The sequence below is a fragment of the Nipponia nippon genome, unplaced genomic scaffold, assembly GCF_047370975.1.
Source record: "Nipponia nippon isolate SJK-2023a ecotype South Korea unplaced genomic scaffold, ASM4737097v1 scaffold_9, whole genome shotgun sequence".
NCBI classification, from domain to species: domain Eukaryota; kingdom Metazoa; phylum Chordata; class Aves; order Pelecaniformes; family Threskiornithidae; genus Nipponia; species Nipponia nippon.
Window position 1 is genome coordinate 32387104 of NW_028262413.1, and position 12287 is coordinate 32399390.

The 12287-nt window shown below is 41.9% G+C and overlaps 1 protein-coding gene across 3 annotated transcripts; it reads left to right on the forward strand.

Annotated features, from left to right (window-relative positions):
- The first annotated feature begins 181 nt into the window (after positions 1 to 181).
- On the forward strand, positions 182 to 10034 carry MAPDA (N6-Methyl-AMP deaminase). 3 transcript variants are annotated; one of them, XM_087743542.1, is made up of 10 exons: positions 182 to 339; positions 2096 to 2226; positions 2761 to 2821; positions 3602 to 3689; positions 4265 to 4346; positions 5132 to 5258; positions 5964 to 6044; positions 7036 to 7174; positions 7680 to 7780; positions 9109 to 10034. In XM_087743542.1, exons 1-10 carry the CDS (start codon positions 286 to 288, stop codon positions 9298 to 9300), a joined length of 1056 nt encoding a protein of 351 aa, XP_087599668.1. In that variant the 5' UTR covers positions 182 to 285; the 3' UTR covers positions 9301 to 10034. The 3 variants fall into 3 exon arrangements, with proteins under 3 accessions (XP_087599668.1, XP_087599670.1, XP_087599671.1); XM_087743544.1 differs by lacking the exon at positions 182 to 339 and adding an exon at positions 473 to 640; XM_087743545.1 differs by lacking the exon at positions 182 to 339 and having other exon boundaries at positions 2115 to 2240.
- Positions 10035 to 12287: the final 2253 nt, after the last annotated feature.

Genomic DNA, 12287 nt, shown 5'->3' on the forward strand with positions numbered 1-12287 from the left:
ACGGCCTCGCCCTCGCTCCTGCTGCGCCCGTCTGTCCGTGCGCCGCTGGGGGACGGCGGGAGCGGCGCGGGGCGGGGCGGGGGGAGCGGCGGCTGCTCGCCCGCATGGGCGGGCTCGCCCCGTGGCGGTGCCGCCCCCGGCTGGGGCGCGCAGAAGCGGGGCCCGGCTGCCGCCGGGGGCGGAACGCGAGCCTCGGGGCGGGGCGGGGCCGGGCCGGGCCGGGGCGGGCGGTGCCTCCGCCGTGCGCCCGGCCGCAGCCCGCCCTCCGCCGGCACGGGCGCCGTCATGGCGGCGGAGCGGGAGCGGGAGCTGCGCTTCTACCGGCAGCTGCCCAAAGTGGTGAGCGGCGGGGGCGGCGGGGGCTCGGCTCGGCTCGGCTCGGCTCGGCGGGGCGGTGAAGCAGCCGGCGGCGGCGGGGGGGGGCCCTGCCTGTGCCGCGTGTGCGGGCCCGGGCGGCCCCGGGCGCTGCTCGCCGGTGCGGGAGCCCGCGGTGCCGGCGGCCTCGGGCGGGAGCGGGGGCTGAGGCTGAGGAGCTGGCGGGCGGGCGGACAGACGGACACAGACAGACAGCTGCCGTTTTCTCAGAGTTTTTATCGAACGGGCACTTTCTCTGAGGTCCTTTATCCCACAGGAAAATGCGGTAGGTGCTTGCCTGGCCAGCTCGTTTGCGGTTCTTCGTGTCTGGTCCTCTTCCAATTAAATCAATTGAGCTTTTTTGTTTGTTTGGTTTTGGTTTTTTTGCCCTGTTTTTCGCCGAGGCTAGCCCAAGAAGTCTGTCTCAGATAACCCTTTTTTTACCACGTCCCGAAGGGTGTGCCTTACTTTTAGCGTATCTGTGCTATCCTTTGGTACGTGTTACTGCATTTTTATCGGTGTGACCGTTCTGGACTTGCAAAACAGCAAATGGCACGTACTCTGGCGGAGAGCTGATCCAGTAAAGGCACAGGTGCAGAATCAAAACCACATCAAATCACACCATCCTTGTATTCTCATGCTCCTTTTCTGTAAGGTGTTTTTCAGGGTTCATGTTTGATGTCTAACTGAATTCTGTGAGGTATTTCACTTGTCAGACTGTGAAGAATTTAATGTGGTAGTAGTATGTACCTGGCTTGATTTCCCCACGCGGTAAGCAGCCATAGCTCCTGCTGGTTCGTTGGAGTTGTGCACCTTCCCAGTTTAAGATAATCTGGCCCCTTTTCCTCTGCTTGCCAACTTAGTACTTTGAAATGGGAATCTGAAATATACTACTTCACAAAATAATTAAATTTTGAAGGAGTTACAATTTCAACATGTTTTCCAGTCAAAGGCTTGAAAAAATATTTCTCCGGTTTTTCTTTTCCCAGTGAGAAGGGATGCGTCCCAGGGGGGCGAGGGGGTGGGTAACAAAGCAGGTGCTTTGCAGATAGGTTTTGAAGGAGCTGGGAGGGCACTCGGGACCTGTTCCGTACGTTGGGAGCCAAGAGATGGTCAGAAGGAGCAAAGGTGAGGTGAGGAATGGAGCTGAGGATCCCAGGTTTGGACCCCAAAGGTGGGCTGTCAAGAGAACGTCAGGCAGAAAGCAGTCCCCGACAAAGGAGGGCAATTACTCCAGTTGCTGTTAATGGGTAGAGGTAGCGTCTTGTTGGATTTCTGGTGTGAGTTAAAACTTCAAAGTATGAAAAAAAGAAAGGTGAGTGGATATACAGATGTTGCTATTTTCAAACAACGTCCACGTACATTTAACTTGCAGTGGACGGGGAAAGAGTTCTTGAATCCTTATTATACTTTTCTTAACGCTGAGGCGGCGGTTCACTTCCTCGTCGCCTTGAATCGCGCCGCTCCGGCAGTGAGCGGGAGATTCGGCTGTGCTCCCCCGGAGCTCAGCGCTAGCAGCAGCCCGCCGAGGGAGAAGGCACAAAGAGGACAGTCCCAGTTGAACCGCTGCGGGCAAAAGCTGCAGGAAACAATTATTAGCCAAACGCAGAGACAACTGTTGTCTTATTTTCAAACTCAGAGTGAAGCAGTAATGTAGGATACAAGAACAGTAACACAAACAAGATGTGGAAGCCGTCCTTTTCACCAGACAGAAACCCATAGGATTTTATTTTTTCTCTAGGAACTTCATGCTCATTTGAACGGCTGTATCAGTTCTGCCACTATGAAGAAACTTATGGCCCAGAAGCCGTACCTTCAGATCCAGAATGGAATGACTGTGATTGACAAAGGAAAGAAGAGAACCTTAGATGAGTGAGTGTATGCCTGTGCGTGATGAACATTTACCGAGTGTCTTTTAATGAAGTTCAAAACAGAGAAATGTACGGCCTTATACACTGACTGCAGAAAATACATTTTCAAGTTTTAGTTACAGTACAATCTGTCAGATTTTTTGCTACTTGTATCTATAGAATAACTTCTTAGATGTTTGCAGACTAAATGGAAATCTCATGTTGATTAATTCCCTTTTTAAAGGATTGAAAATTTTCACTTGTAGCATATGCTTTTCAGAGAAAATTGACTCGTATAGTTTCCTTTTTTGGAAACTTCAGGTTTTCCTTTGTGCTTCAAAAAGCTTTGTGGTAATAATGATAATTTCTGTTGCAAATGCATCGTTAGCATCTAAAATCAGAAATCGCCATTAGATGGTCTTTGTACTTTAAGCTACAAGCTGGTTAACCGAGCATAATGAGTACATGTTTTCAAAGTGTAGCTTTTTTTTTTTTTTTGAGTACTCATTTTACTGTTCAACATTTGTCCAGTTTATTTTTTAACTTTTTATTTTAGATGTTTTCAGATGTTTCAGATCATCTATCAGATTACCACTAGGACTGAAGATATTTTACTGGTAAGTTAATTAAAAGTTCACTTAAAACAAGCAAGCAATACACGCAGTCAGAATTAGTTGGATTAACAGCATTGGATTCCAAGTAACAATATGAACAACGGTCCCTTCAATCAGAGGTCAGAATTATTATTGTAAAACACATTAATTTAGAAACACAGGATTTTATATAACTTCTACATTTAATTTTTGTGAAAGCAGTGAGCTTCCAATATGGTGGTCGTTATGACCACTGACATGCTTGGGCTGATGATGTCTGAAAAGTGCGATGTCTGTTCATTGTTACCAAAGCTTCGATTTACCGTAGTCTCCTGTTTCTTCTGTGGTTCATTACATACCAAAACTACAGAACTAGAGTTGCCCTTTGTTCACCTCGGATTACAAAAGCGTCAAGGAGAACTGTTGTGTGATCAAAATAGGGAGCAGAAAGTGGTGTAGTGTCATCTTCTTTCCTTCTGTAAAGGGGCCTGTAGGCAGCCTGTTAAACTTACAGAAAGGTACGGTAGCTGTGAAAGGGGTTTTGACTGCAGCAGTTGAGGGGTATTCTTGTTCAGATGAGGAAATTCTCATTTGTCCTAACTCTCTTTAGTATCACTGAGGGAACTGAAGGTACCCTCTGTGGGGCAGTATTGCCAGAGGTGGAGAGCGCTGAAAACACATAGGGCCTGAAAATTTTGCAAGTGTTTCACGCCAAAAGATATCTGGGTCTTTTAGTTGTAAAGGAAAATATAACCAATTACCAGCATTACTTTCATGATGTTGAACACGCTGCTTCTTGATCAGATAACTAAAGATGTTATTAAAGAATTTGCTGATGATGGTGTCAAGTATCTGGAACTGAGGAGCACTCCTAGAGAAGAAAAGTCCACAGGTACAGTCTGTTCTGGTTTTTAATTCGTAAGTCTGATGTGCTATAAAACTTAGTTAAGACTATGTTAATAACAAGTAAAGTCGAATTTAGTTGGTTCAATAAAAATCTACCTTAAATACAAAAGCAAAGATTTAACCATGTAAAAACATGTCACTTTATTCTTAGATTTTTTGAGGACAAAAATGTGTTGGTTATAACTCTACTACCCAAGAATTTGGGTTATTCACTTTAGTATGACATCTGAGTCTGCTAATATTTTTAATAGCTGATATAATTTCTTTTTGTTACTTTGTTTTTTATTTTCTTTTAGATGTGGTTTGATAGGAACACATAAGAGAAGTCCTGTTGCTACTCTTTGGTTGGCACTAAGTTATTGTCTTTCTTCCAGATGCTTAGGAGGAGGCTTAATTCAAATGTATGCTTGAAAGTAAAGCTATAAACAGAACTGTATAGATTAGAAGACTATGGACTAAAATCAAAGGTGCAAAATGAAACTTAGGAGGCTAGAGCTGGGTCTGCAACACAATAAAATTAATTCAAATATGTTTATTCCAAATGTGTACATGTGTTTGTAGGTATGACCAAAAGGATGTATGTTGAAACTGTACTTGAGGGTATAAAGCAGTGTAAAGAAGAAGGCTTGGATATAGATGTAAGGTAAATAAAGCCCATGGAGTACCTCTGTTTCAAGGTCTTGCGTAGCCTGATGCTCGGTCGTGGTTTGCAGAGAGGTTTACAAACCATCACTGTAGGAAGGAAAATTGTGCTTAAACTAGACTACATGGAACGGAAACAGGTAATTCACATGGAAACCCAGATTGTTATCTTGCCTTTTTCCTGATAGAGAATGAAACTGGGTAAAGCTTTTCAGCTCTAAGACTGTCCATTCTCTGCAACATTTTCAGGAAAAGCAGTGTTTTTGATGGAAATTGCATTAAAGAGTCCTTTCTCACAGCCTAGATTCATTGCAAAGATTTTGCTTGAGTAGCTGTACAGGCAGCCTGCTGTAAAGGAGAGGGGGTCCTAACCAGCAGGAAAGTTTCAGAAGGTGTCAGTGGTTGTGGGAGGCAGTCTGCTTGCCTGTCTCTTACGCTCTCAGTAGCAACCCTTGTTAGATTTATTTGTGGATGCTGAAGAGCTCTCATTCTTCACGTGTGCTCCTCCGAGAGGTTGCTCGCCTTATAGTGCAGGCAGCAAATGCGCAGTGTGTTGTTCCCTTCCCTCCCTCTCGCCGTGGCTATCACATTTCACAGCCTAACGGATTTATCTAAGTTGTGTCCCTCTGCACTCCAGTACCTTCAGTCCTTGAACAGTTTCCTATACAAATACTGTTTTATGCTCAGCTGTGAAAGATGTGAAGTGCCATTTTTGTTGGTATCAGATTTATTGGTCTCCTGATATTACAGCTTGTATTTAACTTAATACGTACGTTTCTATCCTAGATTGTTAATAGCCATAAATAGAAGAGGTGGCCCGGCAGTTGCGAAGCAGACTGTTAAACTTGCTGAAGAGTTCCTTCTTTCCACTGATGGGGTTGTAGTAGGACTTGACCTCAGTGGTGATCCCACCGTAAGTTTTTGTTTTGTTTTGGTCTGTTCTTGAGGAGAAATACATAATGTTGTGTAACAGCAAGCGCTTCTAATCATGCTCTGTTGTTACAAGTTTTTGTCTGATGTTTGTTGCTAGTTTGAATGGATTGCTCATAATCTTGATACCAGGTTAATCCCTGTTGCTGTAAGGGACAGACACTCTAACAAAAAATCAATAGATTAATATATGACACTGAAAAAAGAGCCACTGAAAAGCAGTGTTTATCTGGGAAGTGTCCATTACTAGATTGTCCCAGTCAGATTGACTGGGCTGAGGCAAGTTAAATAATATTGCAAGCTGCCACTAGTTTAAATTTTGTTTAGACACACCAAATGCTTATTACATATTAAGAAAGCAAAAATGTTTGAGGATAGCTGTCAAGTTGAAATGAAATAGCTCTAGGTGATCGTTGTAGAAAGGATATCAAAATCAAGACAATTGGCTTTGTCAGCGTTGGGCGTCGTCTGAACTACTGACATTTGACCAGTTGGTCTAAATTGTGCCCATATAGCGGGACATTATGTGACTTGCTGCATTCAAAACTGAAGTAATGGGAAAAGAGAAACAATTCAGTGTAACTGTATTTGAATTAAGTATTTTGATACTGCTAGACTTCTTAATTATTGTAACGGGAGGAGTTTTGTAAAGCAAGCTGTAGAATGGTGATGTGTTTCTGTCTTCAAGGCAGGACATGGTCAAGACTTTTTGGAACCACTTTCAGAAGCAAAAAAAGCAGGTCTAAAGCTGGCGTTGCATCTTTCAGAGGTAAAAGTTTGCTTTATTTTGGTCCTTTTCTGTAATTCCCATTTTATAAAAACCTTGATGAAACTAAAATTAACTTCTATGCCTTTTGAACTTCTCAGGCCAAAGTAGTAATGGTTTGGGGTGTTTTGACAAGAGATTAGAAAACAAGGAGAAATCTTCAACAATCTGTTCTGAATCAGAACTGGCAAGCTATTTCTTACTGTACTGTATCTATTGGGGGGGTTAGGTGTGAATTTGAAAATGAGTAACATTCCAAGAGACGCACTGTTTTCTTCCGGGTATTTTATCAGAAGCCACGTATAGTAAAACTCGCCCGTTTTCACGAGTAGTTCTGTTAGCTCTGCTTGTATCAGTGGAAAGAGTTGGGCCTCTCCATACGATCTGCAGAAAGGGCTGAAGTTTACTCTGATGAGTCTGATAAATACTGAAAATATTTTTATTTCTTCAGGAAATGAAGCATAATATCTGATGTCAGAGGCCTATTTATACTTGTTTCTGTTTCATTAAGGAGGCTTTTGCAGGATATTCCTGCATGCTTCTCTGAAAATGTATTTCTTAATGCTTCGGTGGTCTTTTGGTTTTGTTTCCTTTTGGTTGGTTGGTTGGTTGGTTTTGGCTAAGTTCTTCATGCACCCTTTTTTTTAATCCCTGTGTAAAACAAGTGTTAAAGGTTGTCTTGACAGGGTCGTTTTGAAACTGAAGCATACAAAGCTGATTTGAGGGCTCCAACTGAAAGTACTTCAGAACTGCAAATAGCAATTATCTGTTTTTACGTAACAGTTTAGGATTATGGCTTCTTCGGTTTGTAATTCCAACTTGAGAGTCGCTTTCATGCACTACTTCTGTCTTTACAGGGTAGTAATGCAGATAGTCTCACTAACACTTTCTTTTGGATAAGATATTCTGTGAAAATAGAACTTGAAGTCCATTGTAATTATTTAATGTGCTGTTTTATGCTGCCTCGACGAAATGTAAAATACATCCTCTCTAGATTCCAAATCAAGAAGAGGAGACCAAAATTCTCCTGGGCCTGCCTCCTGACAGAATTGGACATGGAACATTTCTCAACTCTGCAACAACAGGTTCAGAAGAGTTAGTGCCTCTTGTTCGACAGAATCATATACCTATTGGTAAGAAAAAAAGTTAAGGAAGTTACTTGGCGATCTCTAGGTTTCAGAATATCGTTGTACTGCTGATCCAGTAACTCTGGTTTGTCTTTGACCAGAGGTGACTTAGAAAAACGTGGCAGTGTACGTGAGAGAACAGCCTGTAAAGGTACACTGGTAACGCTTTTGTGTATTTGACGTATTTGTGGCAGCAGACAACAACTGATGTCTCAGATGAAAACAAAACCTAATCATAACTTTCACTTACCGTGCAAGGCTGTGTGGTGTTTCTCTGTCTGGTTTGTAAGCTCCCTAAATTTTATACCCAGCCAGTAGTTAAAAAGAAATTGATTACCAAACTTCCCTCAGAACACATTACTGAATATTTGAAGCATAGAAAATCAAGGAAATAACAATAGCTGATTTTAGTTTTCATTCAGGAACAGAAAGAAGTCAGTTAATGTGTCAAAAACATAACATGTCTTTTGTTTTGATACATGTATCCTTGTTTCTTCTTTTTTTCCCTTAGAACTTTGCATGACATCAAACATCAAAACTCAGACAGTGCCTTCCTGTGACAAACACCATTTTGGATACTGGTACAACATGGGCCACCCGGCAGTGCTTTGTGTAAGTTTTTTGATTTTAACCACGTATTTAGGCAAAGAGCCAAACTAGTGTGAAACTGGAGAAGTATATCTCCTTTTGTGGATCAGAGCTGACTTACTAACAATTTCTGACCTTGCAGCAAATCATCTGCTGATAGGAAATCCTAATGTTCTGTTTGAGAAATGCTTGTAATACAAATGGGAATTTTTAGTATTTGTCTTGGTTTTATCGTAAAGCAAGACCTTTTTTTCTGTATAGGTAAGATGATCAGCTACGCATGCAATGAACTTCTTAACTGTTTGCATACTGACAGATTTCTCTTAAACGTATTGGTCCCATGCTTGCATTTCAGCTTGTGCTTACCTGGGTATTTATCGTGCTGGATGAGAGTTCCTGTGTTCTCTTGACAGCTAATTAAGGTCCTTAAATGTTGAGGTGCCAAGTACTTTTGCCGGCATTGGCAGGATTTCACTATCATCCTGTTGGTTTAACCCCTGTAATCTGTAGCATTGTTCAAGCGTGCGTATATATATTAGAGCGTTGTGCTTATTATTCAAGTAAGTGTCAATCTTTTATTGTATAAAGTATTTATTACTGCGTTTGAACTCTCTTGTATTAGGTGAAAACTGATTCATGATTGGAGATTATTTCTGAGATTTTCAATTGTGAAAAGTCTAGATAACCCATGAAGTCACGTAAGAGAGCAGCTTACCCACAAAGGCCTATAAAAACAAGAGTAGTAGAAGGAGGAGATAATACAGTGTCTTATGTTTACCAGGACATAGTTAGCATTCTTCTCTGTGGGGACACAAGGACTCCGAGTTGCAGATGGGTAATCTCATTAACCCTGAAATAATCCTAACTTGCTCCTTTTGGATGAATAATCTTTAGGTGGCTTTTGATCATGTTTTTGATGCTAGCCCAGTACTTCAGTCAGTATCAAGAAATTACTCTAGTTGACACCAAGTACGGAGAGTGAGACAGTTTCGTCCCTGAAGATGCAAGAACACAGAGTATGCTCTAGTTCCCAGGTCTGAGGAAAGGGAAGAGAGGAATAAGGAGACGCACATATACTGACATAGCTTGCATGTGTGCAGCATTTGATAGCCATCTTTCTAGCAATTTTAACAGGAAATCCTATTTTCTTGATAAATTGTGCCATCACTTTAAGAGTTTTTTTAGTGAAAATAGGGCAAATAAAGTATGAAATAATTACCAACAGATGAAAGAACCATGGAATAAAGTGTGAAACAGCAAGATAAAACTGGTTTGTAATGTGTAGAAAAACCCCTTTTTGATGTAGCGGAACTAATTTAAACTTTTTTTCTTTTCTTTCAATTTAACTCCAGACTGATGATAAAGGCGTCTTTGCAACAGATCTGTCGCAAGAATACGAGCTGGTTGCAGAAACATTTAATCTGACTCGATCACAGATGTGGGATCTTTCCTATGAATCAATCAACTATATCTTTGCTTCAAGTGTAGTAAAATCAAAGCTAAGGGAACAGTGGTGTAAACTGAAGCCAACTCTGTTTGATTAATCGAAGTGTTGTTCTAAAGAGCTCGGGTGTGTTAGCTTAGTTAAGAAGCATTTTTTTACTGAAGTCCCTGGCTTTTTTCAGACTTCAGGTTTATAAATGCAGCCCATAAACAGTGCCTGTGCAAAACGAAGACGACAGGAATGCATTCTCTCTTAGCGTGCTTTCGCAGTTGGGAAGGGCTGTCAGCCAGTCACTAAGATCCCAAATGTGTCGTCACATCGTTCCTCTCCAGTTGATACGACAATTTTTAAAAAAACTTAGTTGAAATGTGTCATCATAATACAAACATTTGAGAGTCAGAACAAAATAAAGGCACAACTGTTAAGGTTTCAGATGCCTCCGTTGGCAACATTGCGCCAAGCAGTTTGTGTGTATGGTGCGTATATTTGGGGTTTTGTATTGTTTTTAAGCAGAAGTTTTGAGCAATTGATTGAATGTGAAGACAGAAACAAACTCAGGGAGAATGAAATATTTGTCTCAAAGGAAATGTTGCATCTGTTTTTATTGGCGTACGTGTAGGACTGAAGCCTGCTGTGGATTGTGTAGCGTATGCGGTGGTGCCTACTGATGCACTCGGCACCCGTAGTATTCGGAGTTAGGAATCTCGAACGCCTCAGCAAATTGTGAGCTACTTGGGGGAAATGGTCTAATTCTTAAAATGCTTTTTACAATTGCTGCTTGTTTCTTGTAAAAAAGCAATAAAAATAGCCTCAGTCTCCATGTTTTCAAAACCACTACTTCCAGTGCGCGTGTGCGTGAGTTCCACAGAGGCGAAGCGCGGGGAGCCTGCGGCAGGGTTTGTAAGGGGGAGCCCCCGGGGCGCACCCGCTGTCTGCTCTGGGAGCAGAGGCTGCTCCTTGGCTCCGGCAGCGACAAGGGTTCGCTCCGCCTGTCTCTGCGCGTGCGCGTTTTCATACCGAGATATCCAAATGCACGTGAACACACACGTGCAACAGTATCTACTACTAGATATTGGTAGCTAGCATAGGAAGTATGCGGAGAGAGGGTATTTCATACCTGGAATATTTTCACATTGATTGATTAAGCAAGCAACCATTCTGGGCTCTACAAGGAATACTGATGATAAATACAATGATACAAAAGCTGTTCATGACTTCCATTTTGGTCTTTTTTAGGGAAATGAGCACAAAGCAGTTCTTCTGGCTCCAAAGTGGCAGTAAGAAACAAAAAGGGAAAATAAAAAAAAAGAGGAAAAAAAAAAAAAAAGGCAGGCAGGGGGCAGGATAGCAAAGAAGTTGGCATGTCTGTCTGGCTACCTGAGGCTTCCACAGAATGTTTTCCAAGCAGAAAGCATTACTTTTGGAGATGGGGGGGCGGGGAAAATTATGTGAAGCAGAACTGTGGTTTTACATATTCTTATCTGAACTCGGAGTAAGACCTCCTGCTGACTTTCTACTTATAAACGGTACTTTAAATTACTTTCCAAATAGTTTCACTGATCACGGTATCTTTCATTGTTTGATCAAGTTGCATTATCGCTTGCTGTTGGATAAAGTTTGTCTGTATTTTCTTTCTACAAAAATAATTATTGCAGTAAATGTAGTAAATTCTTTCTCCTTTCTTATTGGAAAGGTCTGCAAAGACAGGCTGAGCAGCTTTCTGGAATGTTACAGTTACGTATATCTTAGTCTCAGGACAAGTGGGCCTACGCGCAAGTGAGATGGCATTCTCTTGTAAAATAAGCTTCTATAGTGTTATAAGTTATGGTCTTCTAATAACTCTTCAATAACATAGTATTTGGTTTATCAGTGAAGAAAAACTGTCGACTTCCTGTTTATTTACTAAGGGGTCATCCTCAGCGTTCGTTTTATCTGTCGCGTCTAAAACTTTCCAAAGCAAAAAAAGACTCCTAATTAGCGCCTGGTGAGATTTTTAGTTTCAAACTGCTGGTGTCATACAGAAGTAAGTTTGATTTTTAAGGTTTACCTGTGGAACGTAACGTGTAGGCGTGTTCATTCAGAGAGCGTAGCCCTGGTAAATGCTGCCATTTTCAACTTCCTATTTTTCCTGCAAGCAGTCTTTGAGCTTTTTAACATTATGGACTGTTAACAGTTCTCAATATTTCCATTTAATTGACTTCTGTGTTTCATCAAAATGCTGCCTTGCATCAGCTGTAGTACTGCCCCCAAACAGCGTGGTACGTGATGACACATGGATGCTGCGTAGTTTTGTAATGAAAAAAACAACCAACTTCCCCGATTGTTAATGAAACAACAGTGTTCTGGATACATAGCGAAGCAGTGCTGTTATACGTAATCTAGAGTTACGGAATCACTCTTCTGAAGACTGTGTACTTACCCTGTCACTTAGATACTTGCAGATCCACTGCTGATTTAATCCCCCCCCCCCCCCCCCTTTGCGTTTAACAGTATTAATAGTGACTCCGCTGGTAACGGGAGTCAGGAGGTAACTGGGAGGATTCCGTTTGCGTGAAGTAAAAGAACCAGGAACGTATTTGGGTGGCTAAAGAACGATACACAGAGCCGGGGGAGTTCCGTATATTGGTTTCTAACTGTGTGTTACTGCAGTTAGTTACACTGCAGAGGCGTTACGCTTAGCGTGGAAATGAAAGTTGGAAAGGATGGGGAAAAGTTTTGGAATGAAGAATCATCATCTGATTGGAACTTTGTTGTGCACATTAGAAGCTGAAACCTTACCTTCTTACTATCGCGGGGCTATTTTTCAGGAGTATAACTTTTATAAGTAAAACCACAGGGGTTCCTTATTTGGCTTCAGGGAGGATTATAGTTACTTTTAATTTAAGTGCTTCTTGCTGAGCCTGCTTGTTAAATTCAGACTTAACGGTGAGATAACCATTATTTAGTTTATAATATTGTATTAAAGTGACTGTGACATACAGTCAGAGTGAAGCATCACCACTGAAGTAACCATCGGTAACAGGGCAGAGGACCAGTTTTTCTCCCCCTGAATGCGGTGGAAATTCCGAGTAACTATTTCTAGAATTT